The sequence below is a fragment of the Esox lucius genome, chromosome 8 (genome assembly GCF_011004845.1).
Source record: "Esox lucius isolate fEsoLuc1 chromosome 8, fEsoLuc1.pri, whole genome shotgun sequence".
Classification (NCBI taxonomy): domain Eukaryota; kingdom Metazoa; phylum Chordata; class Actinopteri; order Esociformes; family Esocidae; genus Esox; species Esox lucius.
In genome coordinates, this window is record NC_047576.1 from 30,234,552 (window position 1) to 30,252,216 (window position 17,665).

Genomic DNA, 17,665 nt, shown 5'->3' on the forward strand with positions numbered 1-17,665 from the left:
AATAGTGAGTTTGACGGGCCCCAGGACACTCTTAGCCACAGTGGCTAACTGGGACACCATCTTGTCCACCCCACTCTCTAAAACGGACACTGGGGACGGGGAGGCAGGGGGGCTGGGGGTGGCGTAATCGGGGGTGGTGTAGGCCGCCGCCGCTGCTGCCGCTGCCGCCTGCCTGCGGTTGTCTGCCTCCTTTTTCTCCTTGGTGATGCCTGGGGAGAAGGTGGGGTTAGGGGCTATGTCACTACCATCAATGGACCCGGTGGGGCTGGATCTGGGGGCCTCCAGGCCGGAGTCTCTTTCCTCACTCCATAACCCAGGACTACTGCTCCTCACTCTGGCCTCGGGCAGCTTGGGGCTCCTCCAGTCCTGATGTGGAGACGAAGCAGAAGGCTTAGGGAATGTATCCTTATTGACTGAGCTGAAAGCACTGCCGGGGGTGGCGAAGGCATTGGACAGGGGGCTCTGGGTAAACTTGGACCCGGGGTCCGAAGCCTTTCCCTCTCTCTTCTGACAGTCACTTGAAGGGGCGGGGTTTCTGTCCTTCCCTCCCTGCGAAGGAGCACTGTGAGTGGGCTTGTGTTCTGGGAGCGAGGAGGGCAATGCAGCTCTGCTGGGGAGCAGAGTGGAGGAGGGGGCCAGACACAGGGAGGGGAGGGTGCCCCCGGGTCCCGTGCGGGCAGTGGCGGCCATGACGGAGGTGGGGCGCAGCAGCGGGGGGGTGAAGGTGCACTTATTTCCACCACGCCCATCCTGACTGTCCTCCGAGCATTCGTCCGTCTCGTCCTCGGAAGAGTCCACCTCGTGTATGGCATCCTGCTTCTGCAGGGACTCCCTCCTCTCTGCGCGGTCCTGTCTAATGGCTGACAGCTTGTCCTTCAGTTTGCTCTTCCCGGGGGCCAGGCCGAGAGATCCGGCCGCCGGCGACCCCTCAACCTCTTGGCGCCCCAGCTTTCTGCCAGAGGACGGGTGCTTGTTCAGGCTGCCCATCTCCACGGGACCCCCGCGGCCCCCCATCCCAGGCCCCAGCTGCAGGCCCTCTCTCTCCCCTGCCGACTCTTGCAGGCTCTGCAGACTTGGGTCTCTCTGGAGCATCTCTTTCTTAAACTCCTGGTGGGAGATGTCCAGGCTGTGCTTACGGCCCGTCGCCGCCGTGGGCAGCTTCTTGTCACTCGCGGCCCCTGACGGAGAGGGGGAGGACGACGACGACGAGAGAGAGGAGGCTAGCTTTTCGGCGGACTGTACTCGTTTGAGGAGTGGGGAGCGCGGTGGTTCGGCGCTCTTAGGTCTGGAGATCTGCCTGACCAGAGGGGGGGAGGAGTGGAGCTTGACAGGGAACGACTGGCCCATAGACGAGGAGCCCAGATGGCCAGGCAGGGGGGACGGGGAGCGCTGGGGGGACGTGCTCTGTGGGGTCGGAGAAGGGGTGCGGGCCAAGGGGGACAGGGGGATGTTGCCGGCCGACTTGCGGCGAGGGGAGCGGTACTGGCGCTGAAGCTTGGGGGCGAGACCGTGGAGGGAGCTGGGCCGGATGTGACCAGAGCTGGCTGGGGAGTTGGGTACGCTGGAGCTAGGGGAGCTGCTTTGAGACGAGGTTCCCCCTACTGAGAAAAACAGCACAAACACACAAGCACATGGTTAGACCTTAACCAACAGTCCCTTGTTTCAAGCCTGTGCGTGTGGTGCGTTTGTGGGTTCAGCCCACTCAGTGCCCTACCAGAGTGTGCCGAGTCTGGCGTGGAGCGATAGCCCTGTGTGGGCGACCGGGGGGATAGGTTGTGTGTGGGGGAACCCTGTCCACTCTCTCCAGAGGACAGAGAGCGGTTCAGAGAGGACAGACTTCGGCTGGTGTGGAGAAGAGACGCCTGCTTAGTGATCTTCCTGAACAAAGAGTTCTTCTTCTTACTGCTGCTATAGAAAACAAACATACAGTTAAAAAGATGTTATGTTCCATTCAATGTATCCTGATGTACATTTCTAATTCAACCATTAAGCTGAGCCATGCAGTTTGTAATTTGGTCTTAAGATCAGAGGGACGAATGTATGTATGTACTAAAGTAACCATTCCCCAAGTTGGTGATGAAATGTGATGGGTCGTGGCTGGGTTGAATGCATGTTCGAGATCCTTCAGCTAAGAGACCAACCTCTCCTGGCCTCCCTCTTTGGTCTTGGTCTTCTTGTTGCGACGGGCCATCTTCGACTTGGACCCGGTCTTCCGAGCGGGGCCCACCTTGATGGAGGTGTTCTCGAAAGGAGTGGCCGAGATCGACACCTTACCTCCGCTCTGAGGGTGAGACACGGCGCGTTTTAACAGACGACCGTGCGTGCATTTGTTGGCGTGTGTGTGAGTCAGTGTGTGTGCCTGTACCTTGAGGATGAGCTCCACCACCTCAGTGTGGACCAGGCCGTGGACAGCCTCTCCGTTCACGTGGGTGATGAGGTCACCTTCCCTCAGCCCCGCATCCTGGGCCGGACCTCCGTCCTCCACATGCTGACGGACAGACGAAACATCCAATCACTGTCACTCAACGCCCCAAACCAGAGGAGTGTTCATTGGCAGTTGGCCTGTCACTCACCCAGACCATGTGATGCACAGTGTAGATGTCGGTGTCTCCCATGTACACCCGGATGGCACGCAGGGTGAAGCCGTACTTCTTGCCCGCCTTGTGGATGACAATGGCAGGTTTGACGTTGGCTACGGCCGGGGACAGGTCCCTGCTGGGCGACGAGTCTCTGGACGAGGGATTGGACGAGAGGGAGTGGGGTGACATGGGACTGGCCAATGGGGAGGCTCCATGGTGGTCTAGTGGGAGGGGCAGAGGGGAGATTTAACAAGCAGATCGGACTGGTCCTAGAAACAGCAGAAAGAGATCTCTCATGGCCTCACCTGAAGGGATCATGAGAGAGAGGGTGGTAGCGGAGGCCGACTTGATGACCTTATTGAGGGGTCTGGATTGGGTGTGTTTGTCTGTGTCTCCGGACAGCAGTCTGTGGCGGGCTCTGCGAGCTGCCAGGTCACTGATGGCCTTGGGCGTAGAGCTGGAACTGTCCACTCCAGACCCGGTAAAACGGTCACATACATCTCCAGAACTACCCGCTACAGACAGGGAGGAAGATGAATGCAAAGGAAACGCAGTACCATATATATACATGACGGGGTTAATTTGTCATACTGTAATATAGTGTAATATACATGACACTGTACTGTCTGGGTTAGTTCATTATACTGTAATATAGTGTTATATACATGACACTGTACTGTCTGGGTTAGTTCATCATACTGTAATATAGTGTTATATACATGACACTGTACTGTCTGGGTTAGTTCATTATACTGTAATATAGTGTTATATACATGACACTGTACTGTCTGGGTTTGTTCATCATACTGTAATATAGTGTTATATACATGACACTGTACTGTCTGGGTTAGTTCATCATACTGTAATATAGTGTTATATACATGACACTGTACTGTCTGGGTTAGTTCATCATACTGCTATATAGTGTTATATACATGACACTGTTGGGGTTAATTTGTCATACTGTAATATAGTGTTATATACATGACACTGTACTGTCTGGGTTAGTTCATCATACTGTAATATAGTGTTATATACATGACACTGTTGGGGTTCATTTGTCATACTGTAATATAGTGTTATATTCATGACACTGTTGGGGTTAATTTGTCATACTGTAATATAGTGTTATATACATGACACTGTACTGTCTGGGTTAGTTCATCATACTGTAATATAGTGTTATATACATGACACTGTACTGTCGGGGTTAGTTCATTATACTGTAATATAGTGTTATATACATGACACTGTACTGTCGGGGTTAGTTCATTATACTGTAATATAGTGTTATATACATGACACTGTACTGTCTGGGTTAGTTCATTATACTGTAATATAGTGTTATATACATGACACTGTACTGTCGGGGTTAGTTCATCATACTGTAATATAGTGTTATATACATGACACTGTACTGTCGGGGTTAGTTCATTATACTGTAATATAGTGTTATATACATGACACTGTACTGTCGGGGTTAGTTCATCATACTGTAATATAGTGTTATATACATGACACTGTACTGTCTGGGTTAGTTCATCATACTGTAATATAGTGTTATATACATGACACTGTACTGTCTGGGTTAGTTCATTATACTGTAATATAGTGTTATATACATGACACTGTACTGTCTGGGTTTGTTCATCATACTGTAATATAGTGTTATATACATGACACTGTACTGTCTGGGTTAGTTCATCATACTGTAATATAGTGTTATATACATGACACTGTACTGTCTGGGTTAGTTCATCATACTGCTATATAGTGTTATATACATGACACTGTTGGGGTTAATTTGTCATACTGTAATATAGTGTTATATACATGACACTGTACTGTCTGGGTTAGTTCATCATACTGTAATATAGTGTTATATACATGACACTGTTGGGGTTCATTTGTCATACTGTAATATAGTGTTATATTCATGACACTGTTGGGGTTAATTTGTCATACTGTAATATAGTGTTATATACATGACACTGTACTGTCAGGGTTAATTTGTCATACTGTAATATAGTGTTATATACATGACACTGTCGGGGTTAATTCATCATACTGTAATATAGTGTTATATACATGACACTGTACTGTCAGGGTTAGTTCATCATACTGTAATATAGTGTTATATACATGACACTGTTGGGGTTCATTCGTCATACTGTAATATAGTGTTATATACATGACACTGTACTGTCGGGGTTAGTTCATCATACTGTAATTTAGTGTTATATACATGACACTGTACTGTCAGGGGTAGTTCCATCATACTGTAATATAGTGTTATATACATGACACTGTCGGGGTTAATTCATCATACTGTAATATACTGTTATATACATGACACTGTCGGGGTTAATTCATCATACTGTAATATACTGTTATATACATGACACTGTACTGTCGGGGTTAGTTCATCATACTGTAATATAGTGTTATATACATGACACTGTCGGGGTTAATTCATCATACTGTAATATAGTGTTATATACATGACACTGTACTGTCGGGGTTAGTTCATCATACTGTAATATAGTGTTATATACATGACACTGTCGGGGTTAATTCATCATACTGTAATATAGTGTTATATACATGACACTGTACTGACGTGTGAATGTGGCTCTGCTCTGCTGGCTGCCGGCTGACCCAGGTGTGGTGGGGGACTCGTCCAGTTTCAGCTCTCTCTCTACAGGGAGCTCGGGGATGGAGAGGGGCAGCTCCTCACTGCGGGGGCCCCTGATCACACCGGGGGTCTGGGTGAGCAGGCTGGGGCTCTTACGGCTGGTGGACATCCCTCCCTCCTCTTCCGAGGAGATGGCAAAACGAGGCATCTCAATGATGGCGGAGCAACAGCGCCTACGAACCGTCAGAGGAGGGCTCGAGTCACTCTCTGTGTGGGACGACTCGGAGACGGACAGGCGCTTACGCAGGCTGCAGAAGACCGAAGAGACATGTTACACAACACAGTACATACACTGTATCACATCTTTCAAAAAGGCTGACTAAGCCAAGCATGTTATAATGTGGATTCTCCATGTGTTTCAAAGTTGGTCGACGCGACTCGGCTGAAACGTTAGCATAACATCAGTAAATAAGGCTTTGGTTTGCTGGCCTCGTCTGTATATACTCACATTTCAGGGGACCCCACCAGCCAGGAGCGGTCTCTGGACTTTAGCCCACTGAGGCTGTCGATGCGCTCCCCTCCCTCCTCACTGAGGCTGCGCTTGGTGGGCGGTGGTGTTCGCTTCTCCTCGTGGAGGGACAGGCGCTCCATGCTGCTGTAGACTTTACTGAAGCGGGGCGAGCAGGAGGAGAACTGGCGAATCTCTAAGTGCTCGTCGTCATTAGTGTCATCTTCGTCTTCAGAATCCACGTGGTGGTACCTGTCTGAACGGGCTAGAGACAGACAGAGAGACAAAATGAGACAGTTACATTAAATGTATTCCAATTGCGTTAAAGAGACAGTGAAATTAAATGTATTCCAATATAGTTAGAGACAACTACATTAATTGTATTCCAATAGAGTAAAAAAGATGGTTACATTAAATGTATTCCAATATACAATGGGGAGAACAAGTATTTGATAACCTGCAAAATCGGCAGTATCTAATACATCAGAAAGGCAGAACTTAATATTTGGTACAGAAACCTTTGTTTGCAATTACAGAGATCATACGTTTCCTGTAGTTCTTGACCAGGTTTGCACACACTGCTGCAGGGATTTTGGCCCACTCCTCCATACAGACCGTCTCCAGATCCTTCAGGTTTCGGGGCTGTCGCTGGGCAATACAGACTTTCAGCTCCCTCCAAAGATTTTCTATTGGGTTCAGGTCTGGAGACTGGCTAGGCCACTCCAGGACCTTGAGATGCTTCTTACGTAGCCACTCCTTAGTTGCCCTGGCTGTGTGTTTCAGGTCGTTGTCATGCTGGAAGACCCAGCCACGACCCATCTTCAATGCTCTTACTGAAGGAAGGAGGTTGTTGGCCAAGATCTTGCGATACATGGCCCCATCCATCCTCCCCTCCATACGGTGCAGTCGTCCTGTTCCCTTTGCAGAAAAGCATCCCCAAAGAATGATGTTTCCACCTCCATGCTTCACGGTTGGGATGGTGTTCTTGGGGTTGTACTCATCCTTCTTCTTCCTCCAAACATGGCGAGTGGAGTTTAGACCAAAAAGCTCTATTTTTGTCTCATCAGACCACATGACCTTCTCCCATTCCTCATCTGGATCATCCAGATGGTCATTGGCAAACTTCAGACGGGCCTGGACATGCGCTGGCTTGAGCAGGGGGACCTTGCGTGCGCTGAAGGATTTTAATCCATGACGGCGTAGGGTGTTACTAATGGTTTTCTTTGAGACTGTGGTCCCAGCTCTCTTCAGGTCATTGACCAGGTCCTGCCGTGTAGTTCTGGGCTGATCCCTCACCTTCCTCATGATCATTGATGCCCCACGAGGTGAGATATTGCATGGAGCCCCAGACCGAGGAAGATTGACCGTTATTGAACTTCTTCCATTTTCTAATAATTGCGCCAACAATTGTTGCCTTCTCACCAAGCTGCTTGCCTACAATTTTATCCCTGATGTCCTTACACAGCTCTCTGGTCTTGGCCATTGTGGAGAGGTTGGAATCTGTTTGATTGTGTGGACAGGTGTCTTTTATACAGGTAACGAGTTTATACAGGTGCAGTTAATACAGGTAATGAGTGGAGAACAGGAGGGCTTCTTAAAGAAAAACTAACAGGTCTGTGAGAGCCGGAATTCTTACTGGTTGGTAGGTGATCAAATCCTTATGTCATGCAATAAAATGCAAATTACTTATAAAAAAATCATACAATGTGATTTTCTGGATTTTTGTTTTAGATTCCGTCACACACAGTTGAAGTGTACCTATGATAAAAATCTACATGCTTTGTAAGTAGGAAAACCTGCAAAATCGGCAGTGTATAAAATACTTGTTCTCCCCACTGTATTTGAATAGACAGCAACATTAAATGTATTCCAATAGAGTTAAATAGATAGCAACATTAAATGTATTCCAATAGAGATAAAGACAGCAACATTAAATGTACTCCAATAGAGTTAAATAGACAGCAACATTAAATGTACTCCAATAGAGTTAAATAGACAGCAACATTAAATGTTTTCCAATAAAATAAAAGAGACAATTACTATAAAAACATGTCCATCATGTACAGGTGTTACTTACTGTCGAAGTAGCTGGTGTCATCCTCTGACTCCAGCTGAGGGATGAACTCTGCCTTCTGTCTCAACAGACCATTCCAATCCAGGTCGTAAAAGAACCGGTGCTGCTTCACCTCAAACGCACTGCCAGTGCCCAGCCTCTCCAGAGGGTTCTGTCTGAGGAATTTAGAGATGAGGTCCTGGGCATCGCTAGGGAGAGCCTCGTCCTCCTCGGGCCAAATTATCTCATCTACAGACACAGAGTGTGAAAATTGTCATCAGACGCATTTTCCCCCACATATGTTCAGTAATCAAGACAATACAGGAGTTTTTAATATATTGTTTTCTCTTTTAAAAACTCACCACTGATGACCTGTCCGAAGAGCTCCTCTGGGGTGTCTCCGAAGAAGGGAGCACAGCCCACCAGGAACTCATACAGGATGACTCCCATGGCCCACCAGTCCACTGGCTTCCCATAGCCCTGCCTCAGGATCACCTCGGGAGCAATGTACTCTGGGGTCCCGCACACCTGAGAAGTAACACACATAGATCGGGTTACAGGGCCCATAGACAGCAGACAGGTTTAGAGGGTCTGTCCGTCGGTCTCTCCGTACCTGTTTATCCAGGAACTCCCTGGTATCCTTCTCTATGTGTCCTTCATACAGGTTCGTGGTGAGGCTCATCAGACCGATCTTAGACAGGCCGAAGTCCGTCAGCTTGATGTGGCCCAGTGAAGTAATCAAAAGACTGCAAGAGAGAGACGGGAAGGGCGAGAATGAGAGAGCCAGAAGCACTATCGACAGCAAATAGCGTTGAATAGGTGAATTACTAAAGCCAGGGACAAATACTTGAATGAAAAGCTATAAGATAGATACAGCCATTTTGAGGAATGTCTGGGCACGGAACTCACTTGTCGGGTTTCAGGTCTCGGTGCACTATGCCGTAGTTGTGGAGGTACTCCAGCGCCAGCACGGTCTCAGCGAAGTACATGCGTGCCATGTCCACCGGCAAAGCCCCGATGTTCTTCAGCAGGGTTGCGCAGTCGCCACCTAGTGTCGGGCAGGGGCAACGGCATTCAATAAACACGTCCACGCACAGACACGGAGCAGGAACCAAATCAGTCAGCGTACAGAAGTAAAAGAAGACTCCACCAATTTGATGAGTGATGCATAAAAACAAGTTTGGAGCAAAAACCTGCATAACCGGGAGCTCTCCAGGGGAAAGCCACAGAGGGACAGTGTGAAGGACCAGGTCTTACCCTCCACGTACTCCATGACCATGCAGAGGTGTCGGCGTGTCTCGAAGGAGCAGAACATGGAGACCACAAAGGGGTTCTCTGCAAATGTCAGGATGTCTCTCTCCACAAAGGCCTGCTGGATCTGGTTCCTCAGGATCAGGTTCTGCTTGTTGATCTTTTTCATGGCAAAGCGCTGCCGCGTCTCCTTGTGTCGCACCAGGAAAACAGCCCTGTAGAGAGTGGCAGGCGAGGGGTTTGGGAAGAACAAATGGTCAAACGGCGGCCGACAAGAACTGAAATATTTCTAGTGTTCCCGTCATTGTTGCGGGGTAACAAAACCATGAGAGGCTTCAGGCCTCGAACGACCAGCCTTTGTGTCTCACCCGTAGGCTCCGTTGCTGATGAGCTTGATGTTCTCAAAGTCCTCCTCGCGGGGGGCCTTGGTTTTAGGGGGAGCTACGGCCGGTACCGTGGCACCTCGACTTTCCAAAGAGTCGTCAGTCTCCGGTGTCTCAGGGTTCCCGCTGTCGTAGCTGCTCAGCTGGGCCATCTCCTCCAGGGGGTCTCTGGTCAGTCCCAGCTGGCTGATGATGTAGCGGGGGATGTCGGACTTGATGCCCTGCCCCTCCTTGGCATGGCCCTCCGCTGCCTCCAACAGGTGGTAGAACTCCTCTGGGTCAAACTCCTGCATCCCGGGAGGAGACGAGGAAGACGATATAATTGAGGAATGTATTTGAATCGGCCACGGTTGATTAGTCAATAAAACACAGATTGAATGGCACAGCCACAGAACAAATCCCTTCTAAAAGCAGAATCAAGATGAGGTGAAGATATATTGTAAAATAATCCAAAGCATTGGACAGCAGCAGCGTAATGTATGTGAATCCCAATTTGTCTCTCAATCCTAACCCTTTGTCTCTCAACCCTAACCCTTTGTCTCTCAACCCTAACCCTTTGTCTCTCAACCCTAACCCTTTGTCTCTCAACCCTAACCCTTTGTCTCTCAACCCTAACCCTTCGTCTCTCAACCCTAACCCTTCGTCTCTCAATCCTAACCCTTTGTCTCTCAACCCTAACCCTTTGTCTCTCAACCCTAACCCTTCGTCTCTCAATCCTAACCCTTTGTCTCTCAATCCTAACCCTTTGTCTCTCAACCCTAACCCTTCGTCTCTCAATCCTAACCCTTTGTCTCTCAATCCTAACCCTTTGTCTCTCAACCCTAACCCTTCGTCTCTCAACCCTAACCCTTCGTCTCTCAATCCTAACCCTTTGTCTCTCAACCCTAACCCTTTGTCTCTCAACCCTAACCCTTTGTCTCTCAACCCTAACCCTTTGTCTCTCAACCCTAACCCTTTGTCTCTCAACCCTAACCCTAGGCCAAGATAGTAGCGACGGGCTGGGCCTGGTGGTAAGAAAGAGCTGGGAGCATGAATGGATAGCAGGGAAGAAGTCCCTCTGGTTGATAAATGTCTGTATTGTAGAATGTTTCACATTTTCCTCTAAGGACAGACGACAATAAATACAGTGCTAGGCTTGAGTCACCAAACTATTAGCAGTAATAGCTTATTAACGATAAAAGGACAATTAATGGCTTGCAAATAGGAACGGATATATGAGAAAAGGTATGTATATTTTCTGTCACTTTTGAAAACCATGACATAAATATTCATTACCTAAGCACTTAGGTTTGATATGTTCATTAACAACATAACTGCAACAGGCTAACGCCCACAGCCATTATATTTTGCAATTAAAATCAAATCTGCCATTTTGAAAGCAACATGCTCCTCTGGTGACTTTTCTTAATTAGGGACATTTTACATAGTTTTGTTTTTCAAAACTAATTAGGTGTTATTTTCACGAACACTCTGCTGACCTAAGGGGCCAAGACAAAATGCTGCACATTAGTACCCAGCCACAGAGGTGTCTCTCTCCTCACTAAATGAGTAGCGACAACAGCTAGATTGGCAATTGAAACTGATTATTGTGCATATTAGTTCAAAATATATGAAACAATGAGGAGGAAGGAGGTGATTTTAATATAGTGCAGTACTATAATGAAGAACTGTGGCTGTTGTAGGAGGGTCTAAATGTTTTATTACGCCACCAAGGAACTGACAGATTTTCATTCCAACAGCATTGGTTTTAAGTATGCCTAGGTTGGAAAGAGCAAAATGTGATTAAGATTTGAAATGGATTGACAGTCTGAGGTAATAATTGGCGCATTACAGTTGAGCATATTCAGTAGCACTTGGAAAATAACAAATCACAAAGCTGTTAGTAGTATGTAACAGCACTTGTCACACGCCATTATTATCAACATAGGAAATTATACCAGCATTTAGCAAACTTTAAATAACGGTAATTACCATATGATGGCTCCATGAATATTTGCAAATTGACTTGAAAATGGCAGTATACAGACTTCAAATTGCATTGTGTTTCAAAGAGAACACCAAATGTGCAAATGTGGGTGTTAAGTTAAAGAGACCAAGAGACGTGCATATGATAAAAACAAGATATTTAGGATATAATTGTAGTGGGCCTTACAATAATCACTGAATGTTATTACACTCAGTCATTCCATAACACTCCAATTCCTATTTTTTTGCCATTCTGTTTCAGCTTTGCTTGTGTGTTTGGGATCATTGTCCTGTTGTAAGATTCATGTTAGGTTCAGCTTTTTAACGGAAGGCCTCACATCTCTGGTACAATATGGAATTCATGGCTGACTCAATAATAACCTCAATGATGAATTGAACTAGGCCCTGAGGGGGCAAAGAAGCCCCAAACCATAACGCCACCACCTCCATGGTTTATGGTTGGTTTGAGGTTCTTCTGTGCAAAGGCAGTGTTTATTTATTTTATTTTTAAAAAACATTTGCATTCCGGCCAAACATCACTACCGTTGAATAATCTGTGCAAATCAAATTGTTGCAGTAGATCTGTTCTTAGGCACAATACATTGTGGATTGGCAAAAAAGAGCGCTTAGCTGTGGTATATTGGCAATACATTACAAACAGTAAAAAAGTGATGTGATGTCATGTGTATATGTGATGTACTGTCTATTAGCTAATACCACGGCTATCAGCCAATAAACATTAAGGATTCAAACCACCCAGTTTATAAGAGACTGTATACCACAGGTATGATATCACAGCACTTTTAACTGCTCTAATTACGTTGGTAAGCAGTTTATAATCGCAATAAGGCATCTCAAGGGTGCCAATATACCACTGCTAAGTGCTGTGTCCAGGCATGTCTAAGTCGTATATTGGCCATATAACACAAGTCCTTGTGCCTTACTGTTTAATTTACTACTGGAGCCGTGCCACAACTCGGCACGGCTCCAGTTAATACCAAGCTGCTGAAAGGCCCAGAGAATGTAGTGGCTATTTAAAGCAAACATGAATTAGAAACCTCAGAGAGTTTCCAGTCTCCTCGCTTTCATCCTCTTACCAGACATTCCAAGAGGCGCGCAGGACGAGCGATGATGATCATCAGCTTCCTCACCAGCTGGGTCACAAAGGTGACCTCAACACTCTCCGAGCGTTCGTGAGCCTAGACGGAGAGCAAAGGGGACACCTGTCAGAAGCACTTTCAGCGCTACCTGAAGAAATAGGCAAACGTCACCTGAGAGAAAGAGTATTGTATCAAATCTAATCAGCTTTGGTGCATTTTTTGCTTATGACACAGGAAACAGGATGAGAAGATGCATTTATGCTACCTAGAATACAGACTGACAGCTAGCAAACCAAAGCACAATGATCTCACTGCAGTAGAAATACAGTACACCGTGGAAGACGCCAGTTTAGACGATCATTTACCATAGAATGTATCTAGCCCAGAAAACCCCCTCTGACTCAGATGATGGAGGGAGCTGTAACTGTGTGTGTGTGTGTGTGCGCATAAAACACATCCATCAGACAGGTAAACTGAACGGCAGAGTAATTAGAGGCTGAGCTGTTAATAAACAAGGCCTGGCAAGGTGTTTCTCTGCCACACGCTAATAGAAACATCCCATAGTGACAGGCAGGCAAAAAGCTAGGCAGGCAGCCCCAAGGGCTCCAACGAGCCACTAAATAATTCATAAAGGTAATGAAAGCTCCAAAGTGCTTGAGATGGGGGGACGCCGGGAGAGAAGGTCCCCTCCTGGTGTAGACAACTGTTAAGGTAAGACAGCAGTGGGACCTCAATCAGACTGATTTGATTTAAAATCCATCAATAATGTTACACATGGCAAGATACTGTAAAAAAGCACAAAATATGAAGCCAGACGACCTGCTCTTATTTAGATTCTCACCATGTCCAATTAACACCACTGTCTGGATCTGTGTGTGTGTGTGTTTCTGTGTGTGAGTAAATGTGTTGCTTTGTTACTGTCTCTCTTCTAAACTGCCTGTAAGACCTAACTACTGGCGCCCGCCAACAAGCCACAGGATCACCTCGGACAGACTGTGACCAATGGAGAGTGCTGCGCAGGCAGCCCGGCTAGCTAACCACCACCATGTCATCTGACCTGCAGCTACACAGGGGTCCAAGCCGGGACCATAGGTGGGCATGATATGTGAACAGGTTCCTGAAGCCTGGGCTCGAGGAGGATGGCGTGGTCTCCTGTGAGGTTTTTAATGGGGTTTCGGCATGTGGTGAATGTCCTGGAGGGTTGAGGTAGTGGTCTGAGAGGACTGAGACAAGACAATGGAAAAACACACCACTGGCCCCCGATACGGACAGACTGCATGCCAGAGACACACTTCATGTACAGTGTCAAAGATCACACGTCATATGTCGACATAGCAATGCGTGTCCCTGACAAAATAAGATGAGTGCTCAGAGACCGTTTTCAAGCCAAAAATGTAAATAATAAACAGAAGCTTTTACAATACCATGCCTGTCTCCCGTCACAGATATACCTGTAACAAACCAACACGCTTCGGCAGAGACCATGACCCTGACCTCAGTCCAAACATCACCCCCAACCGCAAGCAGACCAGAGACAAGAGCAGAGGGTCACAAGAAAGAGCCTTTCGATCACAGTCCCGCGAGATTGTTCTCCTCTCTCTCCTCCTCTCCCTCCTCCATTCTTGCTCCAGAACATGCAGCAGAACCTCCTCTTCCTCTAGCCTCCTCTGCCAAGACACGCTAGACATCATCTAGAGCCAAAGTGATGAGGAGGAAGAAAAGACGAAGAGGAAGAAACGAGACGTCGGCCTTCCGGATCCCTCCGCTCAGGGCACCTGTTCACGGTTCCGTCACGTCCCTGGTAGGTTTATATCTCTACCACCTGCCTCATTCCGAGCCACCAAACCTGTCACCGTGAAGGTGATGTCATCCTTGCACTCGTCCTCTCTTTCCCTCGTCCTTCAGTTCTAATATAACGTTCATTTTGTTCGGTTTCCATATGTGGCCAGCAGGTTGTTCTCCACGGGTCTGTTCCCTGAACGGGCCGGCTGCCGTCTTTTCCTGCCTCTTTCACACTAACCATATTCTAGCAGGCATCAGCCCTAATGCGGGACGCTTTAAACAGCCAATCTAGGGCTGGAAAACTCCTCACTGGCCCCTCCCTCCCCCTCAGTGCACCCCCTCCTCCTGGGTGTCTGGAAGAGTCATCCGTCACTACTGCTGTTTGCTGGGCTGTGAAATTAGAATCAGGGGAGGAGAGACCCCCCCCCCCCCCCCCCCCCCATCACCCCTCTGTCAACTGGGGGCCTGGGTCAGGCCACTGGAAACAATAATGTCACATCAGCCTCTCAGCACAGTGACTGAGTTAATAGAGACACCACTGATTTTCACTCCAAAATCCAGACATGGACATCACCGACCTATTTAATGACTAGTATAGTGTGGACTTCTATATAGGGAGACATAGGGAGGTGATTCTGATGGACCAAACAAGCCATGTGACTTCCTCATCCTATGACATCATAACGGGCTGACAAACAGCCTGACGAGACATAATGATGAGAGAGGAGGACCTTAGTGAAACCAGGTGTGACGTGGGAGTTAACAAACATGACTCTGTCATTTCCCTCTCAGGAGTCTAAATGAACAAAAGTTAATAACACAGAATAACATCTCTTTAGCAAAATAACAGAGACGATAAGTGCTAAGGATTAATTCCTAATAACCCACCATAACAGCCAGAATGAAACAGTCGACTTACGTCTTGCAGCAGTTTCTCCAGGTTCTCCTGCAGCTCGTAAAAGTAGCGTGAGGTGATGCAGCCGTCTCGACTTTTGTCCAGGCAGTCTCTGGACAGCTCTATGACTTGGTGGTGGATGAAGCTGAGGACCCCATCGGCCAGGGGCATCACTTTGTCAGGGGCTGAGGATGACAGGAAGTCAGCCAGGCGCTCCTCCATCTGAGCCGTGGCCTGGAGGAATTTAGTGAGAAGAGAAGCGAGTCACACACCAAAGGAAAAGCTGATTTACAACTGCAGATGCCCAAATAAACATTTTCCTCGAGTTTGAATACGTCACCAATGAATGTTTTTGTCATGGTCAGTACCTTGGGAAAGCGCTCTTTGTAGACATGGTTCATCATGACGATCTCATGGTCAAAGGAGATGGGAGAGCGACCGGGGCTGAAAGCGCACAAACAAAAAAGATGAGTACAGAACTAAGAGACTGGAGCTTGGCGGTCAACACCAGCCCAGAAAAGCTTTAGCTAGGTGGTCTACACCAACTCTGAGAGACTGTAGCTAGGTGGTCTACATGAGCCCAGAGAAGCTTTAGCTAGGTGGTGTACACCAACCCTGAGAGGCTTAAGCTTGGTGGTCTATAACAGCCCAGAGACTGTAGCTTGGAGGATGACAGCTCGGAGGTCAGAAACACAGACACATACTGCAGTCACACATCGCAGAGCTCTGACAGGGGATTTGATTTTTATATTCCTGACAGGTGGATATCTTTGCCTGGAAAGGTCAGTTCCCTGGGGAGTGAGATGTGTAGTAGTGAGAGTTTCTTTCTGTAGCTTCAGTTTCATCTCGGTCTCCACATCAAACGTCTGGCTAGCTGCAGGAACCGCTGAGACAAAGGAAACAGCAGCGACCTGCCTGTCTCACTCACGGCACATTCACAGGGTACAATCTAGGGCTCTGTCTGAAGCAATGAGGCGACGATGAGATTGGAATGGGTGGGGGAATGTGGGGGCAGTGCCCATTTGATTTCGGGGTCCACAGATGTGACTGTGTGAGTCATCCGGGTGTCGTGTTGAGGAGCGCTGTTGCAACCAGGCGATGAGGTAATGCTTCTAGTCATCCATCGACAGCTTGCTTGTCCTAATTACCTACCTATTATCCAGTGTAAGTGAATGAGAACACACTGAATGTGACACATGAGGTCAACATCATACACACGCATTTGCCCTTTTACGCCGGCACAAAGGTGAGCTTCCATTAATAATTCTAACGCATTAAACTCTCTTCCCCAAAAACAACCCACAGGTTTAACATCTACTTTCTGGACAAAATATGACAATCATCTTGAAGATCCGAGAGAAGGAGGAATGCATTCTGAGCTCTGAGTCCTGTCAAACAAACCTGCCTTTTTATATAAAACATTTCACTCAGAAACACAATCACTGCCATGGCACTGATCCCACAGTAAGCAAAGGTTAGCTCTGACAAAGACTGATGGCATAGCCAGAGGCTGCTTCATAAATACCAAAATATTTTATTTATAAATCTCCCCCAACACCTTCCTTTGTCGGTGAGGGGGTGTCAGAATGATGTGTTGCTACGGAATAAAGCTCAGATCAAAGGAGCTGCTAATTCAATCACCTGTGTACGGACAATGAAAAACATCTGACTGACAAAGGACAATTAGGAAATCCAATATTGCTCTCATAACAGAACATCAAATAAAAAGAACTTAAGGCCATGCAAGAAAAGTTATGAGGAAAACACAACCTTTAACTATAGACTACAATTCTACTTGTGGGAAGAACGAGCTTTAAAGTTCTGGATGTATAGTTGACAGTGTAAGTCTGTTCATTAATGTTATGTTTTTTAAAACTTGATTAAATACAATTGTGCTGTATCCTTCCAAATACAGAGCCTTGTAAGAGTATTCAGTATTTTTCTTAGAAACCTTTCCCAACATGAAAGCAATGTCACCTTGAGATAATACATTTTCAATTTCCATTTTTCCCATTTGAAATTCAGTAATATGAGATAATTGGTCAGGTTTCTGAACACTTTTGCAAGGCACTGTCTGCGCCCATCAAACAGACAAATATTTCCCTCAGATCATACCCACAAAGAATTCTAAAGGAAATCAAACACTAATAAAGTTGTATACACCAGGCAAAACATAATTATGTGCAATATTAGCAGTGAGATTTGTCTCTGGTTATCATGAGAAATGGGCAACGAGTGGTGCACTAATAAAATTGCAAACATAACCTAACCAATACTGTAAATACTTCCTTTCCCCACTCAACAAGACTTTAATGGCACAGGTAGATTAAACAGGAGACCTGGAATGAAGGGATTAGGTGCTGAAGGAAGAGTACAGGATCCTGTTTAATGTCAGTCTGTCTCTACAGCTCTGGGCTATTCATTAAAACACAACCTGTCACTGGGAATGAAAAAACCATGATGGCTGAACATGTTGAGCTCATTTCCAAAGAAATAACAGTGAAAAGAGGAAAA

General features: G+C 46.8%; 1 protein-coding gene across 1 annotated transcript in view; it reads right to left on the minus strand.

Moving 5' to 3' along the window:
- Positions 1 to 228: 228 nt before the first annotated feature.
- The window catches only part of mast2 (microtubule associated serine/threonine kinase 2), a 146,738-nt gene continuing 129,301 nt past the window's right edge, over positions 229 to 17,665 (minus strand). The window contains 18 exon segments of the mRNA XM_010872513.4: positions 229 to 746; positions 748 to 1,601; positions 1,715 to 1,908; positions 2,142 to 2,281; positions 2,366 to 2,488; positions 2,574 to 2,800; positions 2,885 to 3,094; positions 5,200 to 5,522; positions 5,723 to 5,987; positions 7,800 to 8,024; positions 8,138 to 8,303; positions 8,389 to 8,521; positions 8,685 to 8,823; positions 9,033 to 9,241; positions 9,395 to 9,696; positions 12,472 to 12,573; positions 15,176 to 15,385; positions 15,520 to 15,595. Coding sequence (XP_010870815.3) covers positions 330 to 746; positions 748 to 1,601; positions 1,715 to 1,908; positions 2,142 to 2,281; positions 2,366 to 2,488; positions 2,574 to 2,800; positions 2,885 to 3,094; positions 5,200 to 5,522; positions 5,723 to 5,987; positions 7,800 to 8,024; positions 8,138 to 8,303; positions 8,389 to 8,521; positions 8,685 to 8,823; positions 9,033 to 9,241; positions 9,395 to 9,696; positions 12,472 to 12,573; positions 15,176 to 15,385; positions 15,520 to 15,595 — 4,315 coding nt within the window. The 3' untranslated portion in view covers positions 229 to 329.